The sequence below is a fragment of the Uranotaenia lowii genome, chromosome 2, assembly GCF_029784155.1.
Source record: "Uranotaenia lowii strain MFRU-FL chromosome 2, ASM2978415v1, whole genome shotgun sequence".
In the NCBI taxonomy this organism is placed as follows: domain Eukaryota; kingdom Metazoa; phylum Arthropoda; class Insecta; order Diptera; family Culicidae; genus Uranotaenia; species Uranotaenia lowii.
In genome coordinates, this window is record NC_073692.1 from 261,186,053 (window position 1) to 261,205,820 (window position 19,768).

The 19,768-nt window shown below is 40.6% G+C and overlaps 2 protein-coding genes across 3 annotated transcripts in view; one reads left to right on the forward strand and one right to left on the reverse strand.

Annotated features, from left to right (window-relative positions):
• The window catches only part of LOC129747081 (armadillo repeat-containing protein 2), a 57,284-nt gene that overhangs the window by 28,176 nt on the left and 9,340 nt on the right, over window positions 1–19,768 (reverse strand). The window contains exons 1-2 of one of the 2 annotated variants that reach the window (XM_055741097.1): window positions 9,739–10,023; window positions 9,311–9,652 (exon numbers count right to left, since the gene is read on the reverse strand). The exons of the other annotated variant lie outside the window; for it this stretch is intronic. Coding sequence (XP_055597072.1) covers window positions 9,311–9,652; window positions 9,739–9,883 — 487 coding nt within the window. The 5' untranslated portion in view covers window positions 9,884–10,023. Of the gene's footprint in view, window positions 1–9,310; window positions 9,653–9,738; window positions 10,024–19,768 lie in introns of those variants that run through there. 2 annotated transcript variants of the gene reach the window in all.
• Window positions 12,769–16,949, forward strand: LOC129742567 (uncharacterized protein K02A2.6-like). The gene has a single exon (XM_055734480.1). The coding sequence runs from the start codon at window positions 12,777–12,779 to the stop codon at window positions 16,947–16,949; it is 4,173 nt and encodes a 1,390-aa protein (XP_055590455.1). The 5' UTR covers window positions 12,769–12,776.

Below are 19,768 nucleotides of genomic sequence, written 5' to 3' on the forward strand. Positions count from 1 at the left end.
GTCAATTAACATTCCTTCAAAATTTGGGAAAGACCCAACAATTGGTAAGCTAAATTTTTTTATTCGAAAAAACATAAACTTTTTCTATTTTATATTAGGTTTCCTTCTTCAGCTGCATACATTCAGGCGTAATAATTTTAAAGCTGGAAGACGGATTTGGATATTTGATGATGGTTGAAATGAAAAAAAAGTTATATCCTTGAATTGCTAATTTAATTTTACTTTGATGCTATTCAATTGACATCGTTCAATGGTTATATTATGTTTTGTACTTTTATCGGACCTTATGATCTGATTTTTTTTTTTTGTAAATTTTATTGAATATTAATTTTATACCACTAGCCGTACCAAATTTCAAATTAAAATCAAACATTTTATACTGTTTCAGGCTGAAAATATTTTAATTTTTATATAACGTATTTATGAAATGTAACAACTGATCCAAATCCCATATAGTTATAGTTTAAAAGAACAACGAAAAAATCGTTCATGCATACAGATCAGCGAGAAGCGCATAAGGGCTGTCCCAACGGTAGATGCAAAACACGGTTTTCGATCACGCTAAAACATTTCGGCTGGCACCGGTGACGTATATTGCTGTTTTAGCACAGTTATCGATTTCAAAATTCCCAACAGTTATACGCCTTTGTTCCAAATTCATGCAAATTTGGAACAGGATTTCAAAATATACGACAGACCGATTTAGTTCACGGTGAGAAAATTTTAGCGAACAATGATTTCTTTCACACATGTTTGGGTAACATTGGGTGTGATAGTTTCTATAATAGTTTCTTTATGAGATATTATTTGAATGTTTTTTTTTCGCTTCAACCACCCTATACGTAACATAAATTGAGAATAGATGGTAATAAAAACCATATCAAGTATAAATAATAGATGTCACATTATTCTCGATTTAATATAATTAAATAAAAAGCTTTTCATTTGGGCTCGACGAATTAGTGAATCCAGTCAGCGTTCTAAAATTAGAAAAAAATAAACGAAAAGAAAATTTGAATACTTTTTCGATGAGGTAAAATAAATGTTTATTGTTTGTTCTATAATTTTTGTTTTATTTGATATATTGAGAGATTTTTAGTTTCGTATGGATTGCTCGGAGTTTTCGTCAATATCAGCATATTTTTCTGTACCCATACATAAATTTACAAATAGTGCAACAAGTTTTTGTCAAACAAAAATGTCGACAAATGAAAGGAAAATTTCCTTTGACGTTGGGATGAACATTTCTTGTTTCCTTTATCATTGTCAGCAATAACTTGAAAAAAAAATTGCTTTTTCATTTAATTTCAATAAAACCTTATTCCATTGATTCAAAGCAATTTGATTGAATTAATTGAAGAATCGTTTCAATTGACCTTTTTTCCTCGTTGTCTAGTCATTTTTGCTTTTAAATTAATGAAATCCTGGTAGAATAGTTGAAATCATTGTTCTGTCAAAAAGAATATTCGTAGAATTAATTTTAAGACAACCGTGAAACTCAAAACTTATGCAATTTTTCTAATAAAATGGGGTTTTTCTTCTCAATTTTTGAGTGTTTGCAATGAAAGTGTTTCCGTTTTTAAATTTGCTCCTACACCGGTGGGGAGTGGGTGTTTTAGCCGATTCTAAAATTTCAAATTGTGCTAAAACTGGTATACTTAAAACCAATATTTACGCCTGAACCGTTGCAGGTGCTCTAAGGTTTAATATAAAAATATAGATAAGGCCGGAACAAATATCATTTTTTTTCTTTTGAATACTGGATGATGGGTTTCCACTGATATAAATGATCAGATAGTTTTTATTCGAAAGCTCTGATTTCTTTTTCAAGCTAATTTATCATAGTTTCTTTTTCTTTTTATTTATTACTTCTATTCACTACACACCCCACACCATAAAATTGCTCTTTGATTGCTTGAACCTGTTTCGATTGTTTTTTATCCGGAGGTTTCTCGCCAGAAGTCGCCACACTTGTGATCGTTTTTCGAGGCCTATGAGGTCAAATTTACTTCGGTGGCTTCAGATTACCTACTGGTTGTAGATTTCAGCTTGGTTCCTCTGTCTTGCTGAATCGTTACGGTTTTTAGCTTTTCGCTGATAATTTGAGTTTTTGGTTTATTATGAACGAATTTTCAAGCAAACTGAAAAAAATCTTCATGGCGGTTTTCAGCTTGAAGTTTGCGGATATTTAGAGAAACTTGCTTTTCACCATCTTATCGGATTCAATCGCGCCCTTAAGAGGATAAACAAATAATACAAACCCTTAGTTCCAACAGGTTTGACAGGGAATTGATTTATAAAGGATTAATTGTCTAAGAAGAGAAATAGCGATTTGGTAAGAGTGCGTACTTTATTTTATCCAAGCGATAACTGACTTTGGCTACGCTTCAGTGTGGAGAAAATATTTAAAGCCGTACGCCGTTAATGCTGACTTTGTAAATAATAACTAACACACATGCTTTGACTATGTAAAACATCCAAACGTAATTTTTTACATAAAATCTTTTAGAATTATCATCAAGTTATACGATACGTTAAGTTTTGATTTTATTCCGTGTATAATTTCAGACATAAATAGAATTAAATCCAAAAAATTATAAAACTTTACAAACGCAAAAATATCTTAAAAAATCATTAAAATTGTTTATAAAAAAATCATGAGAATTTCTAAAAAACGGAGCTTCTCCAAAAACATAAATATTTGTGTGTCGCTTATTATTTAAAAGCAAGATTTTGTCGATATTATTCCCGAAAAGCCACATTTTAGCTGCGCTCTTTTTGAAAATCGATTCTGATCTATCACATACAAAATTACAATGTATCATAATAAAAAGGCAATATCATTATTCAGTTCGACATTTGAAAATTTTGCCAGGCTTACATTCGTGTAATCATTATTCAATAAAGGTTTTTTTATGATTGTTCAGAAGTTTCATTAGGGAACCTACGAAGTTCAGAAGCTTAGGAGTTTTTGTTTAACCCTCGTCCGCATTAGGGTGTCATTTTGACACCATTGCAAGTTTGAAGGCGTGTAACTTTTTTCAGAAACTTCAAAATACAAAAATTTCTTCGGGGACCCTAAATGAATTCAAAAGTTCTTCAATATTGCATCTTTACTTTTTTTATGGACGAACCCTGGAAGCCTGGACAAAAAAACTTCCTTTTCCGACTTTGGGTGTCATTTTGACACCACAAAAGTAAAATCTAAAGTCCTCGGCTGCTCTCGGGTGTGTTCGGCTGCTAGGCGCATATTGAATATACAGCGGCGCGTATTTGCTACACAGCTACACAGTTTTGTTCTGTGGCTTTGAATATGGTTTTTAAAAATCAAGTTTTTGAAGCAACTATAGCAATTTGAGTAATGAAAAATTATAGGCATTTGTTGAAAACACTTTTCTTCAACGATTAAACCCATTTTGAACACAATTAGTACGTGGAATACATAGAAAATCAGCGATTCGCTTAGGTGGCGCATAATAGGGCATGTTCCCCTAGGCATTAACTTCAGCTTTCATATGCATAAGGCAAATATTTTTTTAGACGTGTAATATATGAACTACAGCAGTTTTCGTGATTCATGTTTTTTCGGATTTTTTTCTTTCATGCTGAATAACGAGAAAACTTGTAACTTTAGCTGTATATAATGTTCTAAAATATTTTACTGACATTACAAGGTTTCTTTTGATGTAAGTTTTGTTTAAATCGGTTTAACACGACAAAAGTTATAACGATTTGAGCTTGTGGTGTCAAATTGACACTCCTAGTGCTGATTAGGGGTAATGAAATCTAATGCGGATGAGGGTTAAAGTGGTCAATCGCTTACCAAGGTGATATTCCATGCCACAATACCCTTATGTATGTATGTATGGTTCCCCCATCAGTAGCAAGGTCCAGCCTATCTCTGTGTGGCTTGGCCTTCGAATTGCTTCTCAGGCTTCCACGGCCAATGGATCGTCGAGAGAAGGCATCCAACCTTCAGAGACCTACAATGGTTGGCAATCCACTCCGCTTACAATAGTCTCTTCAGATTTACCCCAGATGCTTTCCCTCTTAAATATATAATTATTTATACAATGAAACACATCTAGCTTGTCGGCAACTTATGGGATTCGAACCCACAAGTTTTTCTTGCCGATACCGGGATTCGAACCCAGTACGCCTGGGTTACCAGACTCGCGCCAGCCTATCCTCTAGACCACATCAGCGCTATTATTTCATGCCACAATACCCTTATCGGCTTATCCCCAAATATTCAGCGTGAGATTTGTGGAGGGATCATCACATGTGCTGTACTTTCTTTCCCCCTATCGACTACACGGACTTGGCGTCGTTATTGGTTCATTTTAAAGAAGAAGATTCTCAAAGCTGCACAGTGAGATTGTATTGCTGGTTTCCAGAAATCTTTCATATGGTTTATTGTGCAATGTTGATTGTCACGAACCAATCACGGAGTGCAAGCATGATGCCATGCATTGGCCAGGAGGGGCCGCAGGTGGACCGTAGATGACAGCAAGCTCAAGCTCAAGCATCAGTGTGGAGAAAGTATTAATTTTTTTGACAATTTTTTTCACCTGTTGTTAGTCAATCAAAAATACTGCAATTCAACGGAATATTTTGAATTGATATTTTTTCCCAATTCCACTGTACATTGCGTATCCCTCTCTAAGGGGTGAGAATATGTCAACATTGTCAACTATTATTGGCTCATAACTTTTTCAAATATCAATACATATTTCTTAACAATATTGTCGCTGAATCCCCAAACCGGAGTTATCGTCAATGAGCGCTGGCGACATTTACTGGCGACACTCACTGGCGACAAGTTATTATCAGGACGTGTACAACTTCGGGTGTGTTCTTATACCAAAGATTTTTTATTTCAAAGGAAAGTGCCGCAAAAACAAAGGATTTTTTCCTTTGGTTTTGGTATAAATAAAAAATCCTTTGGTTCAAATGCATTTTCCTCTGTTTCAAAGATTTTTTCTTTTGAAAAATCTTAGATTCAAAATATTAATGCTTTGATACAAAAACCAGTTTCATTTGATTTAAAGTTATTATCTTTGCTCAAAGGTAATTTAGATATAGATTTAAAAGCATTTATTCATTGAACCATTTTCCATGTATTCCAATTGGAAGATTTTCACCTAGTTCCTATTAGGAGTTTGCTGCTGGCTGGTCCGACTGGTGATTGCCGTTGAAGATTGGGCCGAAAAAATACGACCGCGGGATTTGGGGAGGTGTTACTTTGCGCAGCTTTCTTCATGTTCGAGAGACTTGGAAATCTATCCGTCGGCCGTGGTCCTGTAACTATACAAGCGTTTTAGAAAATCTTGAATTCACTTAAATATTCAGTATTTATTAACTTACACTTACCATTTTGCATCCTGAATCCTCCTTATTTATAGCTTACTCCGATTCACTGGTTTGATTTTAAAAACAAGCGGCAGAACTTTATTCGATTTTTCGGTTTTCTGTTCTTCTTGCAAGTCAATGCAAAATATCTTCTAAGTTTGAAGTTTTTGTTTCAAAAAATTATTCTTTTCAGTTTAAAACATTTTTCTTCGGTTGATAGAAAATTTACACCCAAAATTCAGCCTCTGTGCCAATGGCGTGTAGTCAATTACATAGCATCATTGGTACAAGAAGATAACGCGATCGGTGCTGATTCGATTTGCTCCCACCGGCATTAATTTCCCAAGTTAACCGAATTGCGTATGTCTGAAAGAAACAAAATAAAAACGCTTTCACGTCCCTCCCTATCGCATCACAAGACGAAGAAGGATGGAAATAAATACCGGCCAACACCAGGCAGCCAGCGAACCGAGCACTGTGCGTGTGAATGTAGCAAAAGCAACAAAAACACATTCCTTCAATTAAATTCGCCGGCAAACAACCACGGCTAAGCTGTGCGTGTGTATGTAGCAAAAGCAACAAGAATATATTCCTTCAATTCACCGGCAAACAAGCACCGGCCAAGCTGCCCGGCTTTAGCAGCTGTGTATATGTAGCGTGTGTATGTAATAGCAGGCAGTAAGAAAAGCACAGTTCTCATTCAATGGGTTTCCCGTTTCCTTCACTCCCGTTCCCTTTCCCGTTTCCATCGCAAGACAAATGAATACCTTGAAAGGAGGCCAAACGCCGGGAAGCCACTGTCGTGCGTTTCTTTTGTGATTGATCGGTGGCAGAATGCCTATGACAAATATCCCTCTTCCTGCATGAAGCTCAAATAGTACACTGGTTAAGATGTTGGTCTAGCAAGACCATATGGTTGGTGATTTGAGTTCGATTCTCCCTACGGGCGCTGTGGTTTATATTTTCATTTTCTTGTTTCTGGGATGAATTATCCAATAGGAACGAAATCCCATAAAATGTTTTTCTTGTTTCGCTTGAATGTAGTGGTCATGCATCATTTTAGTTGGGAGCCGAGTCCTTATGCCAGTTACGGTTTTTCAAACATATCATCTTCGGCACAGTGCACATTTCAGCGCATTATCGGCACAGAGATGTGCTAAATAGGCATTGGATTTTTGCAACCTCTTCTATGGGTGTACTTTGTTTCTAAAGAAATATGCAATTGAACAAATTTCTTTTGAACCAAAGAATTGGTTTGAAATCAAAGTCCAAAGTTATTCAATTCAAAAAATTTATTCTTTCTTTCAAAAATTTTTCTTTTCAATCAAAACTATAATTCATTGATTCAAAGAAAACAGGAGCTGGATTCAAAAAAATGAATGTTTTGAATCAAAGTCAGATTTAATTCGTTCCAAAATTCAAGTTTACTCTGCGTGAATACACGGAATCGTCCATCTTGTGACAGGCAATCGTAATCATAGGCATGGTACGCGAACAATTCGCTGTCGAAAAGCGCTCCGTCGTCTCCACCCCCCACCAATGAGAAACTTTTGGTACTCCTTGCCTACTGTTGCTCAATATGCAACCACCCGTAGCTGTATAGGCACGCTGGTTATTACTTTACAAAAGCGTTGCCAGTAATGATATTTCACAACGTCGCTAGTTGGCAAGGTTGCCGATCACCATCTATTTGAGTCAAACATTGACGAAAAACATTAAAAAGGAATAGTTCAAACCCTTTTGACGCGCTAAAATTTTGAATTATTTCAAAACGTCGACGCTGGAGAACGCTGCAGTTTAGAACAAGTTCCGCGTTTTAGTACAATGACATCACTGACGCGACGCACCATTGTGGTGACTCAAACGGAAAATGGCATTCCCAAAATCAAATGTCAACGCGACGCGACGACGGACGCGCTATTGTGCGGCCGCCTTAACACCTTGCTATCTGATCACATCGCTATAAATATGTTGACCGTTATTACGAATTGAATTCAAATACATTCGAAAATCAAAAGCGAGAAACCTCTTTAAGCGCAAAAATTGTGATTTTTGCTCAAAACCTCTATGGGACCATTCATTTTACGTAAACGCTTTTAGGGGGGAAGGGGTATAGCAGCTTGTTACGTTTTGTGGATTTTGCTTAGACATTTTGAGAAGAATGTGTTACATAGAGGAGAGGGGTGTTGAAAATGTTCGAAAATTGCCCGGCCCCATTTAGAATGTAAAATCTCTTTGAGCGAGCGTAGTTTTCCTGGATATTCTGAGAACATACGCTATATTTAAAACTTTATTGATTTTTTTTTTGGCTGGAATATGTTTCTTATTCAGTTGAACAACTCAAGTCCAACACATTTAAGCTTTTATGAAGGTTTAATAACGATTAGAGAGTGGAGTAATTAAGATAGTGTTGTATGCCCCGATTATGTTTGTAAAATGGCCCTATAAAAAAAAACAGGTAAAAAGAATAAATTTATGAATTTTATCATTTATACTTTGAATCCTGACTGGAATCCTTCCTTAAAACCAGACTGTTTTTATTCCGATTCCACCGCCATGATGAAATTTCCGCGGTGAAAACCAAAGGGAATCGAATTTAAAACAGTTTTAGAAGGTTTAAGGGACAACAAGTCCGGCTGGAATTTTATCCTTCAACCATTCCTTATCGATTCCACATGCTTGTTTTGTTGCGTTGGTTAAATAAGATTTTTTTACGTTCATTTTCATGTGAAGTGTAAATGGGCCTTAAGATTCACAATAAAATCAGAACATATAAAAATTTTGAAATATTATTACTGAAAAAAAAATTCGCCTAAAAGGCCTGAGAAATAATTACCAAACCAAATTAAAGGTGATTAATTATCTTCACAAAACTGAAATGGAGATTGATAGAGATCGTAGTTATGGAAATATGTAGCAAAATTTGACAAATGTTTCTACCACACCCAATCGCATAGCAGGCTGAAATTTTTATAATCTGAAAGTAAATTTTTACACTTTTTGTATGGATTTCAGTTTGAATTTCAATATTTGTACAACTTTAACTACCTCAATTCTAAAGTTCAACATGGATATTGTACATAGAACAATTGATAATTGATAACAACTGTAATATTGGACTAGGTTCCGCTGAATGTCCTGTTTTATGCTCCTTTTTATATTCCTCCAATACTTTGCCCCAGACATCGATGTAAAAACACGCATAATCGTGACCGGGTTTTCTTCAGACCAACGAATGTAAATAATTGTTTATTTGCGTGATGCCTTGACATCAAAACGAAAGGGAAAAACAGAAAAATTAATTTGAATCGATAGCAATTCTCACAAATATCTACGGTTGCAGATGCCGTGTGCAAAGTCAGCACGGTCAATTACCCCTATAGGGATGATAGGGTGGTTCAACATCAACTCAAGTCTCTCCCGTTTTGGTTTTTTTTTAAGAGTCGTTCTAGCTGAGTCAACAATATTTGTTAAAACTGTACATATACATATCTACATACTTGACCTTATAATCAAACAGTAAATGCACCGCAACATCGGACTGGGTGTGGAATGTAAGCTATTGAAAGTATTTTATGTGTTAAAAGTGTATAGTTTTGGAACCCCACATTCAATAGACTGACTGTATGATTTAGGTAACTAATTTATCAATAGATGGACCACCTTATCTACTATAATCGTTTTCACTTGTTTATACAATGGCCATTGGTCATAAGAGAAATAAAAAATGAAGTCAAACTATAGCAGAATTGGAACAGATCGATAATGCTTCATGAATATGTTACTGTACAAATGAATAAGATATCTGGACGCTAACGAAAGCATCTGCATACATGGATACATGCAGTTGCTCATTTCTAAACTTTTTGTTCTTCTGATTATTTTTTATATGGGATGCATTTAAGAACAAGTACTGCAGAACTAGTGTAAAAAGCATCAAATTAAAAAAAAAACTTACGATTATCCAAAGATCCAGCCTGTCTATTTGGTACGCTCAAGAGAGCTGGTAGCTTGCTATTTCGAGGAGTTTTATTGTTAGCATTGTTGGTACTATTGTTATTATTGGTAGAATCGTTCTCCACCAACGAAATCGAATCTGCCGATTCAGAGCGGGTGAATCCATTGCCACGAATAGCACTTTGGATGGGCTCGAGCGCTGGTAGAGCACGTGATTCGAACTGAAGATACTTCAAGCTAAACGCGCTCGGCGGACGCCCTGGAGGAGCAACGCGCCCATAAAGTTGCCTTCTTGGTTCCCTTGGTGTTATCGGTCGTCTAGCCGAAACAAGACGGGTTCCTCCTAACAAAATATATCAACATTAATCACCCCTCTATGAATCATCGATGCTCAATTAAATACTTGAGCATCAAAACCTGGAAAATCACCTCCCGCCAACATGCTCTTCGCTTCACTAACAATTTCAGCACTTGTTTTACGCACTAACTTTCGTCTGTTTCCATCACCCGGAGTGATGCCACCGTTGAAAAGAGTTATCGAAGGATCCTTGATTACTTTATTGGAATTTTGCATATCACACTTTTCAGAGCAAACTCAACCATGTAACCTCGGGAAAACCTCCAAAGCGCCTTTTTAATCAAACTGCTTTAAACCGTGCCACGGACTGACCACGTTGACCATGCTTCGCGAGGAATGTAAGTACCTACTAGCGTCATCAAAGGAGCCATCGATTTACTGCGTGCTTAAACTTTGTAAGACGAACCATGCGCCTTTCAAGTTTACTGGTTACCTAGACGACTGTTGGTCATCAACAAAGGAATATCGCACTGAGATAGTTTGTTATGTTTGGTTACCAGATAAACGTATAGAAAACTGTTATGGTTCAGTCAGGTTCGATTCACATCTTGGTCTTCATTGTCAATCATCCTGTAGCATTTAATTAAAAAGAAATTATTCGAGATAATGCTGCAGTATAGCTATGTTTTTTTAATATCGTGTTACTAGTAACGTATGATGAGCTCTTTATATTTTCAAACGCAACATATCAACTCTCAAAGGTTTCATAGAAATCCACCGGGCTTCAAAATAAGTCCCAAAAGATGGATGTTGAAATTTCCTTTATAAATAACACCAGATCTTTGTTCATTCAGGTTTTATTCATTTTTGAGTCATTTGACATAAGGTGATTTTGAATTAAAAAAATGGAACTTTGAGCGCTTTTAGGCGCCCCTTTATCAAGTCTGATTAAGCTGAAATTTAACCCCGGTTATTTTTAAGGCCAATCAACAAAACGTACCTACATGCCCAGTTTTTGAAATTCAACAAGAAAATTTTCGCTACCACAAAGTATGGTAAAGCATGTAGATATCAGAAAAATGTCATCAACGGATTTCAGCTAAATCGATTTAACGATTTAAAATGAGCGCCGATGTGATCTAGCGCATAGGCTATCGCGAGTTTGGTTTTGGTATGCCAGGCGTATTGAGTTCGATTCCCGGTATAGGCAAGAAAACTTTTGGGTTGAAATCTCATAGGTGCCCGACAGGTAATATGTGTTTCCTCCTATAACTGACTATATATTTTATTTTTATTTTTATAGTATTCATTCTCACAACATAACTTGACGAGCATAATTTCTAAAATTCACTCGGTCCATGGTAACCGTTCTCTAATTTCTCGGACATCCTACATTCGCCAGATCACGCTCCACTTGATTCAACCACCTTGCTGGTTGCGCCCCTGTTCGTCTCGTTCCTACCGGATTCGTAGAAAACACCTGTTTTGCAGGACAGTCGTCCGGCATACTCGCAACATGTCCTACCCAGCGTATCCGGTAAGCCTTCACCACCTTCTGGATACTGGGTTCGACGTAGAGTCGCGCGAGCTAGTGGTTCATCCTTCACCTCCTTACTCCGTTCTCCTGCACGCTGCCAAAGATGGTTCTTAACACTTGTCGCTCGAATACTCCGAGTGTACGCAGGTCCTCCTCTAGCAATATCCATGTTTCGTGTGCGTAGAGAACAACCGGTCTAAGGAGCGTCATGTATAGGTTATACTTCGTGCGAGGGCTAAGTCTTCTCGACCGTCAGTTGGTTACGGAGTCCATAGTAGGAATAGTATCATTCGCCGCCGGATCACATTGCTGGTTTCATTGTCTGCGGTCACCAGTGAGTCGAGATAGACAAAGTCTTCGACTATCTCACGCTCGTCGCCGTCGATCGTGACCTTGTTATTACTCGGTCGGTCTCGGATCCGCAGCCCAGCATATACCCCGTACGACGTGGGTGCCAACGACAAAAGCAGTGCTGAAGTTGACGGTTCAGACCATGCCGGATACATTTATGTTGTACTTTCGTAAATGAAAAAGCTGTTTTATAAAAGTAGACTTTATTTGACAAAAGGCAAAACTGGAATGAACTAAATTTTCACTTGTGATTTTCCTAAGTGATTAATGGTTACTATGCTAGTAGGGAAAACACTCATCTACTAGTCGGATGGTAATATTTCTCCCTTCTTTATTCTCAGAATACTAGGTATGGCTCCAACCTTGATGGCATTCTGATCGTACGTTGAGGTCGTGGTGGTCTGGAACCTGAGAGAATAGGTTCTGTGGTTAATTGTAGAGGACTCCATTCTTCAACGTCTTCCGGGAATTCAGCTTGATCATCTGCTTGAATCGTTGAGTCGAGCTGGGATCCTGGTTCGTTGATAGGATTAGTGGAATACGGTTCTTGATGTATTGGTACCGGTTTCCGATTTGTTGAAAAAACTTCTGAACTCTGTGATGGTGTTATGTCCTGCTGGTTCGGTGACGGCAATCCAAACATGTCCAGGAGAATGTTGAGTGGTGAATTGCAATCAGCTATTGTTCCCCTCTCACGCCGCTTTATTTGATTAGCGTGTGAGTGAGTCAGTTTCCGTCGTCTGTGCCGTGGTTTGGAAACTTCCGAAAATGTTGCGTTGCATCGTTGGACCGAAGTAACTTCTCTGGTTCGAGCTGGATGGGAAATCTTGGAGAGAGGTAGTGACCACTGTTGAGAGGACCCCCCGTCCGAACCAGTGGATCAACTGGTGGCTCATCAAGTGACGGCTGTCACCCAGAAGGATGCCGCCCTGATTGATAGGAGAAACGTCAACTTACTAAAAGTCATTCCCACACCTTGCTTAGAGTCGAATCACACATCCTTTTAAAGTTTTTTAAAGTATTTGTATCTTCGGAATAAAGTTATTTTAATTTGTTTGTTGCTAAGAAGCTGTTTTTATTGCAACAAAGTGGCGACGAGAATTTTGGCGACAGCAGTCACCAGTTTGCGGAAAATCGGTAGTTGATCGTTTGCGGGAACCAGACTGTAGATTTGAGGTTAGGATGCCGGACATACATGGACTGCCACCACCATCCACCGAATCATCGTTCCAGCAGGCAATTATGCAAATCCTGCAGCAGCAGCAACGTCTCATCGGTCAAATGGCAGAGCAGATGTCCACCACCCAAAAATGCCTCAGGGAATTGTCCCGCGACGACGTAGCGTTAGAGTCACTCGCAAGCAACATCAGCGAGTTTAGCTATGATCCGGATCAGGGTTGCACGTTCGATTCATGGTACTCTCGATATTCGGATCTGTTCGACAAGGACGCTAAAAAGCTAGATGACTCCGCGAAAGTGCGACTGCTTATGAGGAAGCTCAATCCGATGGCACACGAACGGTATACGAGCTTCCTCCTCCCCAAGCTATCCAATGCATTCACCTTCGGTGAAACCATCGTGAAACTGAAGTCACTTTTCGGGTCCCCAGTATCCGTGTTCCACCGTCGATATCAATGCCTACAAACGGTCAAAAGTGATTCAGAAGACATCTTAGCATACTCTTGTAAGGTGAACAAGATGTGTGTCGACTTTAAGCTCTCTGCACTTACAGAAGAGCAGTTCAAATGCCTGATCTTCGTCGCGGGCCTCAAGTCGCCCAAAGATGCCGATATTCGAATGCGTCTGATTACAAAACTCAACGAATCGTCGGACATCACCCTGGCCAAGATCGTCGAGGACTGCCGGAACCTGTGCAATCTGAAAAACGACAACGTGATGGTCGAAAAACAGTCCCCAGTGTCAGTGCATGCAGTGAAGGAGAAGACCTACAAAAACAACAAGCCCAAACGTAAACAAATGGGTGAAAAGACGGTTACCGATCAGCCACGGTCGCCTTGTTGGTCCTGCGGCGGCATGCACTACTCCAAGGATTGCCAGTTCCGGGATCATCTGTGCCGAGAGTGCGGAAAGAAAGACCACAAAGAGGGCTATTGCTCCTGTTTTTCCGGCAAAGCTGTCGGGAATAAGCGAAGCTTCAACCCCAAGAAGGCAACCAAGGTGGTTTCCGTAAACGCAGTCAACCACGGAAGAAAGTTCACCGAAGTGGAAATCAACAACGTTCCGGTTCGTCTTCAAGTGGATTCAGCTTCCGACATCAGTATCATCACCTACGAGATGTGGAAGCAAATCGGGAGACCACGAACGCAACCTACGTCCTGCACGGCGGTAACAGCATCTGGCGAGCCGCTTCAACTAGCCTCTGAGTTCTGGTGCAACGTCTCACTGAACGGAACGTCCAAGAAAGGTTTGTGTCGTGTTGCTATACCGAACATTAATCTTTTCGTTTTAGGAACCGACTGGATTGAAATGTTTGGGCTGTGGGATGTTCCATTCAACGCATTCTGCAGCCAAGTCGGTTGCCTACCAGCAAAAGGTGTCAAGGAACTGCAGTCAAAGTTCCCCAACGTTTTCACCAACAAAATGGGTCTTTGCACGAAAACCAAGGTCCAATTATCACTTCGTGGAAAGCCCAAACCTGTGTTCCGTCCAAAACGCCCGGTGGCATTCAGCGTCAAAGGTAGTGTCGAGCAAGAAATCAACCGTCTGCACAGTCTAGGAGTCCTACAACCAGTCGACTTCTCGGACTGGGCTGCGCCGATTGTGGTCGTCAGAAAGCCAAATGGTAGTGTCCGAATATGCGCAGATTTTTCAACCGGGCTTAACAGTGTACTCGAGGCCAACCAGTACCCTCTTCCCCTGCCAGATGATATTTTCGCCAGAATGTCCGGATGTCGTGTTTTTAGCCACATTGACCTTTCGGATGCCTACCTACAGGTAGAGGTGAACGAAAGCAGCCAGCCCTTACTCACAATCAACACTCATCTGGGGCTCTACAGATTCACACGGCTATCTCCAGGCATCAAATCAGCTCCCGGCGCGTTTCAACAGATTACTGATGCGATGACTAGCGGACTTCAATTCACCTCTGGTTATCTTGATGACGCTATCGTTGGTGGAAGAACAGAGGAAGAACATAACCGGAACCTACATCTCTTTCTTGGTCGCCTCCAAGACTACGGGTTTACGGTGCGCATCGAAAAATGCCGATTTTTCATGTCCCAAATCAAATACCTCGGTCATATTCTGGATGGTGATGGTGTTCGCCCAGATCCAGAAAAAGCTTCCGCTATCGCTACCATGCCGCCACCTCACGATATTTCCACCCTCCGTTCATACCTCGGAGCCGTAAATTACTATGGCAAATACATTCCAGAGATGCGCAAGTTACGGTTCCCTATGGACACATTGCTGAAAACGGGGGTCAAGTGGGAATGGAGTGATGCTTGTCAGAAATCGTTCGATAGATTCAAGCAACTTTTACAATCACCACTAGCACTCACCCACTACAACCCAGCTTTAGAGATAGTGGTATCAGCTGATGCGTCATCGATCGGCATTGGAGCACGAATTGCACATCGGTTTCCGGACGGAACAACAAAAGCAATTTGCCATGCTTCCCGGAGCCTCACATCTGCCGAAACAAACTACAGCCAAATCGAGAAAGAAGGCTTGGCTCTCATCTTTGCTGTGACTCGATTCCATCGTATGCTTTTTGGTCGGCACTTCATCCTCGAGACTGACCACAAACCGCTGTTGGCCATTTTTGGGTCGAAAAAAGGCATTCCAGTCTACACTGCAAATAGACTCCAGCGATGGGCCTTAACTCTTCTTTTATATGATTTCACAATCAAATACATCTCAACGGACAGTTTCGGGTACGCAGATATACTGTCACGGCTAATCAACACCCATATCCGTCCCGAAGAAGAGTATGTCATAGCATCAATCGAAATGGAGAAATCTATCGACAATGTTATTCATCAAACGCTTGAGGTGATCCCGCTTACTTTCAAAACGATCCAAGCAGCAACAGAAGCAGATCCACTCCTTAAGCAGGTGCAAAACTTCGTCCATCAAGGATGGCCGAATAAAAAAACCGAATTGAAAGATCCACATCAGCAGCAGTTCTTTTTGCGTCGTGACGGATTATCTATCGTCTCCGGCTGCCTTACGTATGGTGAGAGATTGGTCATACCAGCGAAACATCACAAGCGAGTACTACAGTTGCTCCATAAAGGTCATCCCGGCGTAGAAAGAATGCGGTCCATCGCCAGAAATTACGTTTACTGGCCTGGGATCGACGACGACATAACGCAGCTCGTTCGTTCTTGCGCTGAATGCGCGAGTGTGGCAAAAACTAATCCCAAAACCAATTTGGCATCCTGGCCAACGCCAGCAAATCCTTGGCAAAGGGTGCATATGGATTATGCTGGTCCCATCGACGGTTGGTACTTTCTGATCCTGGTCGACGCCTTCAGCAAGTGGCCCGAAGTTGTTCCCACCAAACGCATCACCACCGAGGCGACATTGGCTATACTGCGTGGCATTTTCGCTAGGTTCGGCATGCCTGAAACTCTTGTTAGTGACAATGGTCGTCAGTTTGTCAGTGAACAATTTGAACGTTTTTGCGATCAAAATGGTATCCTGCACCTGAAAACTCCACCCTTCCATCCGCAGTCAAACGGACTCGCTGAACGTTTTGTGGACACGTTCAAACGAACCTTGAAAAAAATCACAGCGGGGGGAGAAGCCTTTGCTGAAGCAATTAACACCTTTTTGCTCGTCTACCGTTCCACTCCATGTCGAAGTGCACCTGAAAACAAAACACCAGCTGAATTATTGTTAGGCAGGCCTATGCGAACTTCGCTTGATCTTCTTAAACCACCTGCGTCCTTCTACTACGAAGAAAAGCAACAAGAGCAGCAGTTTAACCGCAGGCATGGTGCCAAAGCTAGGAGCTACGATCGCAAGGAACTTGTTTGGACTAAAGTGTTCGAACACAACAATTGGAAATGGGAACCTGGAGAAGTTATTGAACGTGTTGGCCGTGTCATCTATAACGTATGGCTGACAGTAAAACAAAATCTTGTCAGATCACACTGTAATCAGTTGAGGAAACGATTCGAGAACGATGAGGTTGAACACAATGTGCAGAAACAAAATCCTGAAATTCCACTTGCAATCCTGCTAGAATCCTGGGGCCTAGGTTGTGCACCAGCTTATCCGGAAAATGTAATAGTCGAACCCCAAACCCAATCAGTACCGGAATCCAACCTTCCGACTATTGATGAACTCCAGCAAGTCGATAGACCACGTCAACGGATCCGCAGACCAGCTCATCTTCCAACTCCAGTAGCTGAACCATCCCTACTTCGCCACTCTTCGCGTACCAGAAGAGCTCCTGTGCAATACGGACCGTATCAGCTTTATTGAAACGGGGGAGGTGTTGAGAGGACCCCCCGTCCGAACCAGTGGATCAACTGGTGGCTCATCAAGTGACGGCTGTCACCCAGAAGGATGCCGCCCTGATTGATAGGAGAAACGTCAACTTACTAAAAGTCATTCCCACACCTTGCTTAGAGTCGAACCACACATCCTTTTAAAGTTTTTTAAAGTATTTGTATCTTCGGAATAAAGTTATTTTAATTTGTTTGTTGCTAAGAAGCTGTTTTTATTGCAACAACCACGAATCAAAAATTTCGATCCAGTCCAGACCAATAAGATTGAAGTTTTGATTTGTCACGTAGCATAACCAAGAGTTCGTGTTCTTGTCCAGAGTGATATTACAATGCAGCTGACCAATGATGTTGAATGGTTTTCCTGATGCGGTCTTTGCTTGGATAGCGGTTCGAAGGAGGTGTGGTGAGCCAAGTTCCTGCCACGAACGCTTGGAGAGGATGGCGATGTCGAACGCTGTATCAAACTGCATACGTAACATCACTCCGTCGAAGGTGACATTCAGGAACATTCTTGACGCTGCGCTGCTTCCACGGTTGATAGCAAAAACTCCGTTGACTTTTGGTTTGAATTTTTCCTTCTGTTTCTTGCTTTTGGCAGATGGCTTCGCCGGAAAGCAATTGCAATAGCTTTCCTTGTCGCCCGTGTCGTTGCAGACTTTGCACGTGTGATTTGAAAATGAGCAATCACGAACAAAGTGCATGTCTCCACACTGCCAACAAGGACTCTTTGGGACGCTTGACGGTTCCCCGGTGATGAAGCAGGTTGATACAACTGCTTTTTCCGGTTGATTGCGCAGATTGAAGCTGTCGTTGGTTGCTTCTGTTCCAGCATAGCCACGTCGGATTTGAGGTTATGTAAACGTTGGAATTCAGTGATCAGGCTTTCCAGTTTACATTCCCCTTCGCATTCGGATTCCAACTTCGATAACAATCTTGTTCAGATGTCAGATTCCCTCGGAGACCGCAAATAAAAATTAAGGATTTGAACTGATCTGCAGTGGTTTTGTTCAGCTCAAAATCCTCGCAGCGTTTATTCACGATTCCGGCGTACGTAACGTCGTAATCATCTTCCCCGTGCTTCGTAAGTTGATATCGCTTGTTGAATAGTGAAATTCGAACACCAAACAACTGTTTCAACTTAGTGACGGTGTCGGCAGAAGAAAATTCACGTGGATGGTCTGGCAGAATAAAATTCACATCCTTATCGTGAAAGTTAATGCTGAGGTTCCTCAACAGCAGGCGAACTTTTGCTTCGTCATCCAGATTTTCTCCGTCTTTCAGGAACAGGTCCTCGTACTTCTGGAACCATCGATCGAACATCAAACCGTTTTCGGGATCGCAGCAAAACTCCTCGATGTTTGACGCCAATGACTCGATGATGAATTCTGGACCGCTTACTGGACCGGGGCTTCTTGATTGTTGAACCGTTCCATCATAGTCATCAAACGAGCGTTTTGTTCAGCCATCTGTCGGTTTTGTTCGGCCATCTGACGATTTTGCTCCATGATGATTTCAAGCAATCTTGAGCTTTCGGTTGGTGGTGCCATTTTTCGTTGATTGAAAACGTGCGTTCTTCAATTCTCGTCGCCAAAATGGTGTACTTGCATGAATGAAAAAGCTGTTTTTTTTTAAAGTACACTTAATTCGACTGATCGATACTACACCGATCAGGAAATCTGAATTGTTTCTGTTTGTAATATGTGTCCTTTATGTTCACTTGACACTGTAATCAATTTGTTCGAAAACATCAATATCTGTACATGTACCCTAGAATAACATTAACTCTCTCGCAACACTAAACATAACGCCGAGAGAGTTCTCACATAATAGTGTAGTAAGCCATTTTAGATATAAGTTAGAATAGATCAGTACCTTGAAATAGAAGCACGGAATTTTACTTCATCTCCAATAAAGCCTAATTAAATTAAGTCCAACTAAGCGACTTCTCATAGTGGATCCGAAATCGGCAATTGTGGTAAACAAATCGCAACTATAACGTGCATACTGTGTGGTGCTTACTCGCAAACCTACCCCAAAGAGGAAAACAAATTCTTCCCCCAGCGGGTGAACAGCTGACTAGTGAAGTGCCGAAGACTTACCTGGACATTCTTGCTGCTGGTAGATTCCGTCGACGAGAGACGGGAAGAAATACCTCGAAATCCGAACCCCCCCATCGGCCGAGCCCGAACATTTGGTCCTTCGAAGCCGGATTCGAGGACAGGAACCTCATCTGGACCAGCAGAGGAATCAAAATTCACCATCTTCCGGGAGCGCAGTAGCAGCTGTGGTTTGTAAAACATCCACGATAAGGTAGGCCATTTTGTGGTATACTCACTCTGGATAAATATTCTGGCCTGTTATTAATCAGCCAACGAATGAAACACACATTTTACTTTGCAATCGAGTGCAAACAGCAGCAATCAGCGAAATCGAGTTAGGTGCGATTAATTGTGGAATCACAACAAACGACAAAATTACATTGCAGTACAAACATTTTGCAACACAGTACAGCGCAAAAGTTTTGCAACAAGTAAAAATTAAATAACTTTTTTTTACGAAATTGCATTTTGTGACTAAGGTCGAATTCACAGTGAGCGCGGTGCGAAGTGCGAAGCGAATTTCCAATTCGCGCGAAAAACCGCTTCTCATTGAAACACGTTGAAAAAAACATCGACCGGCCACAGTGCAAGCGAATTTTCGTGCGAACACCTGGCTGGATCGCGCGAATTCATCCTGTTCATCCGGACATACACTGAAAATATTCTCTCGGATATTTTTTATCGTAAAACGATT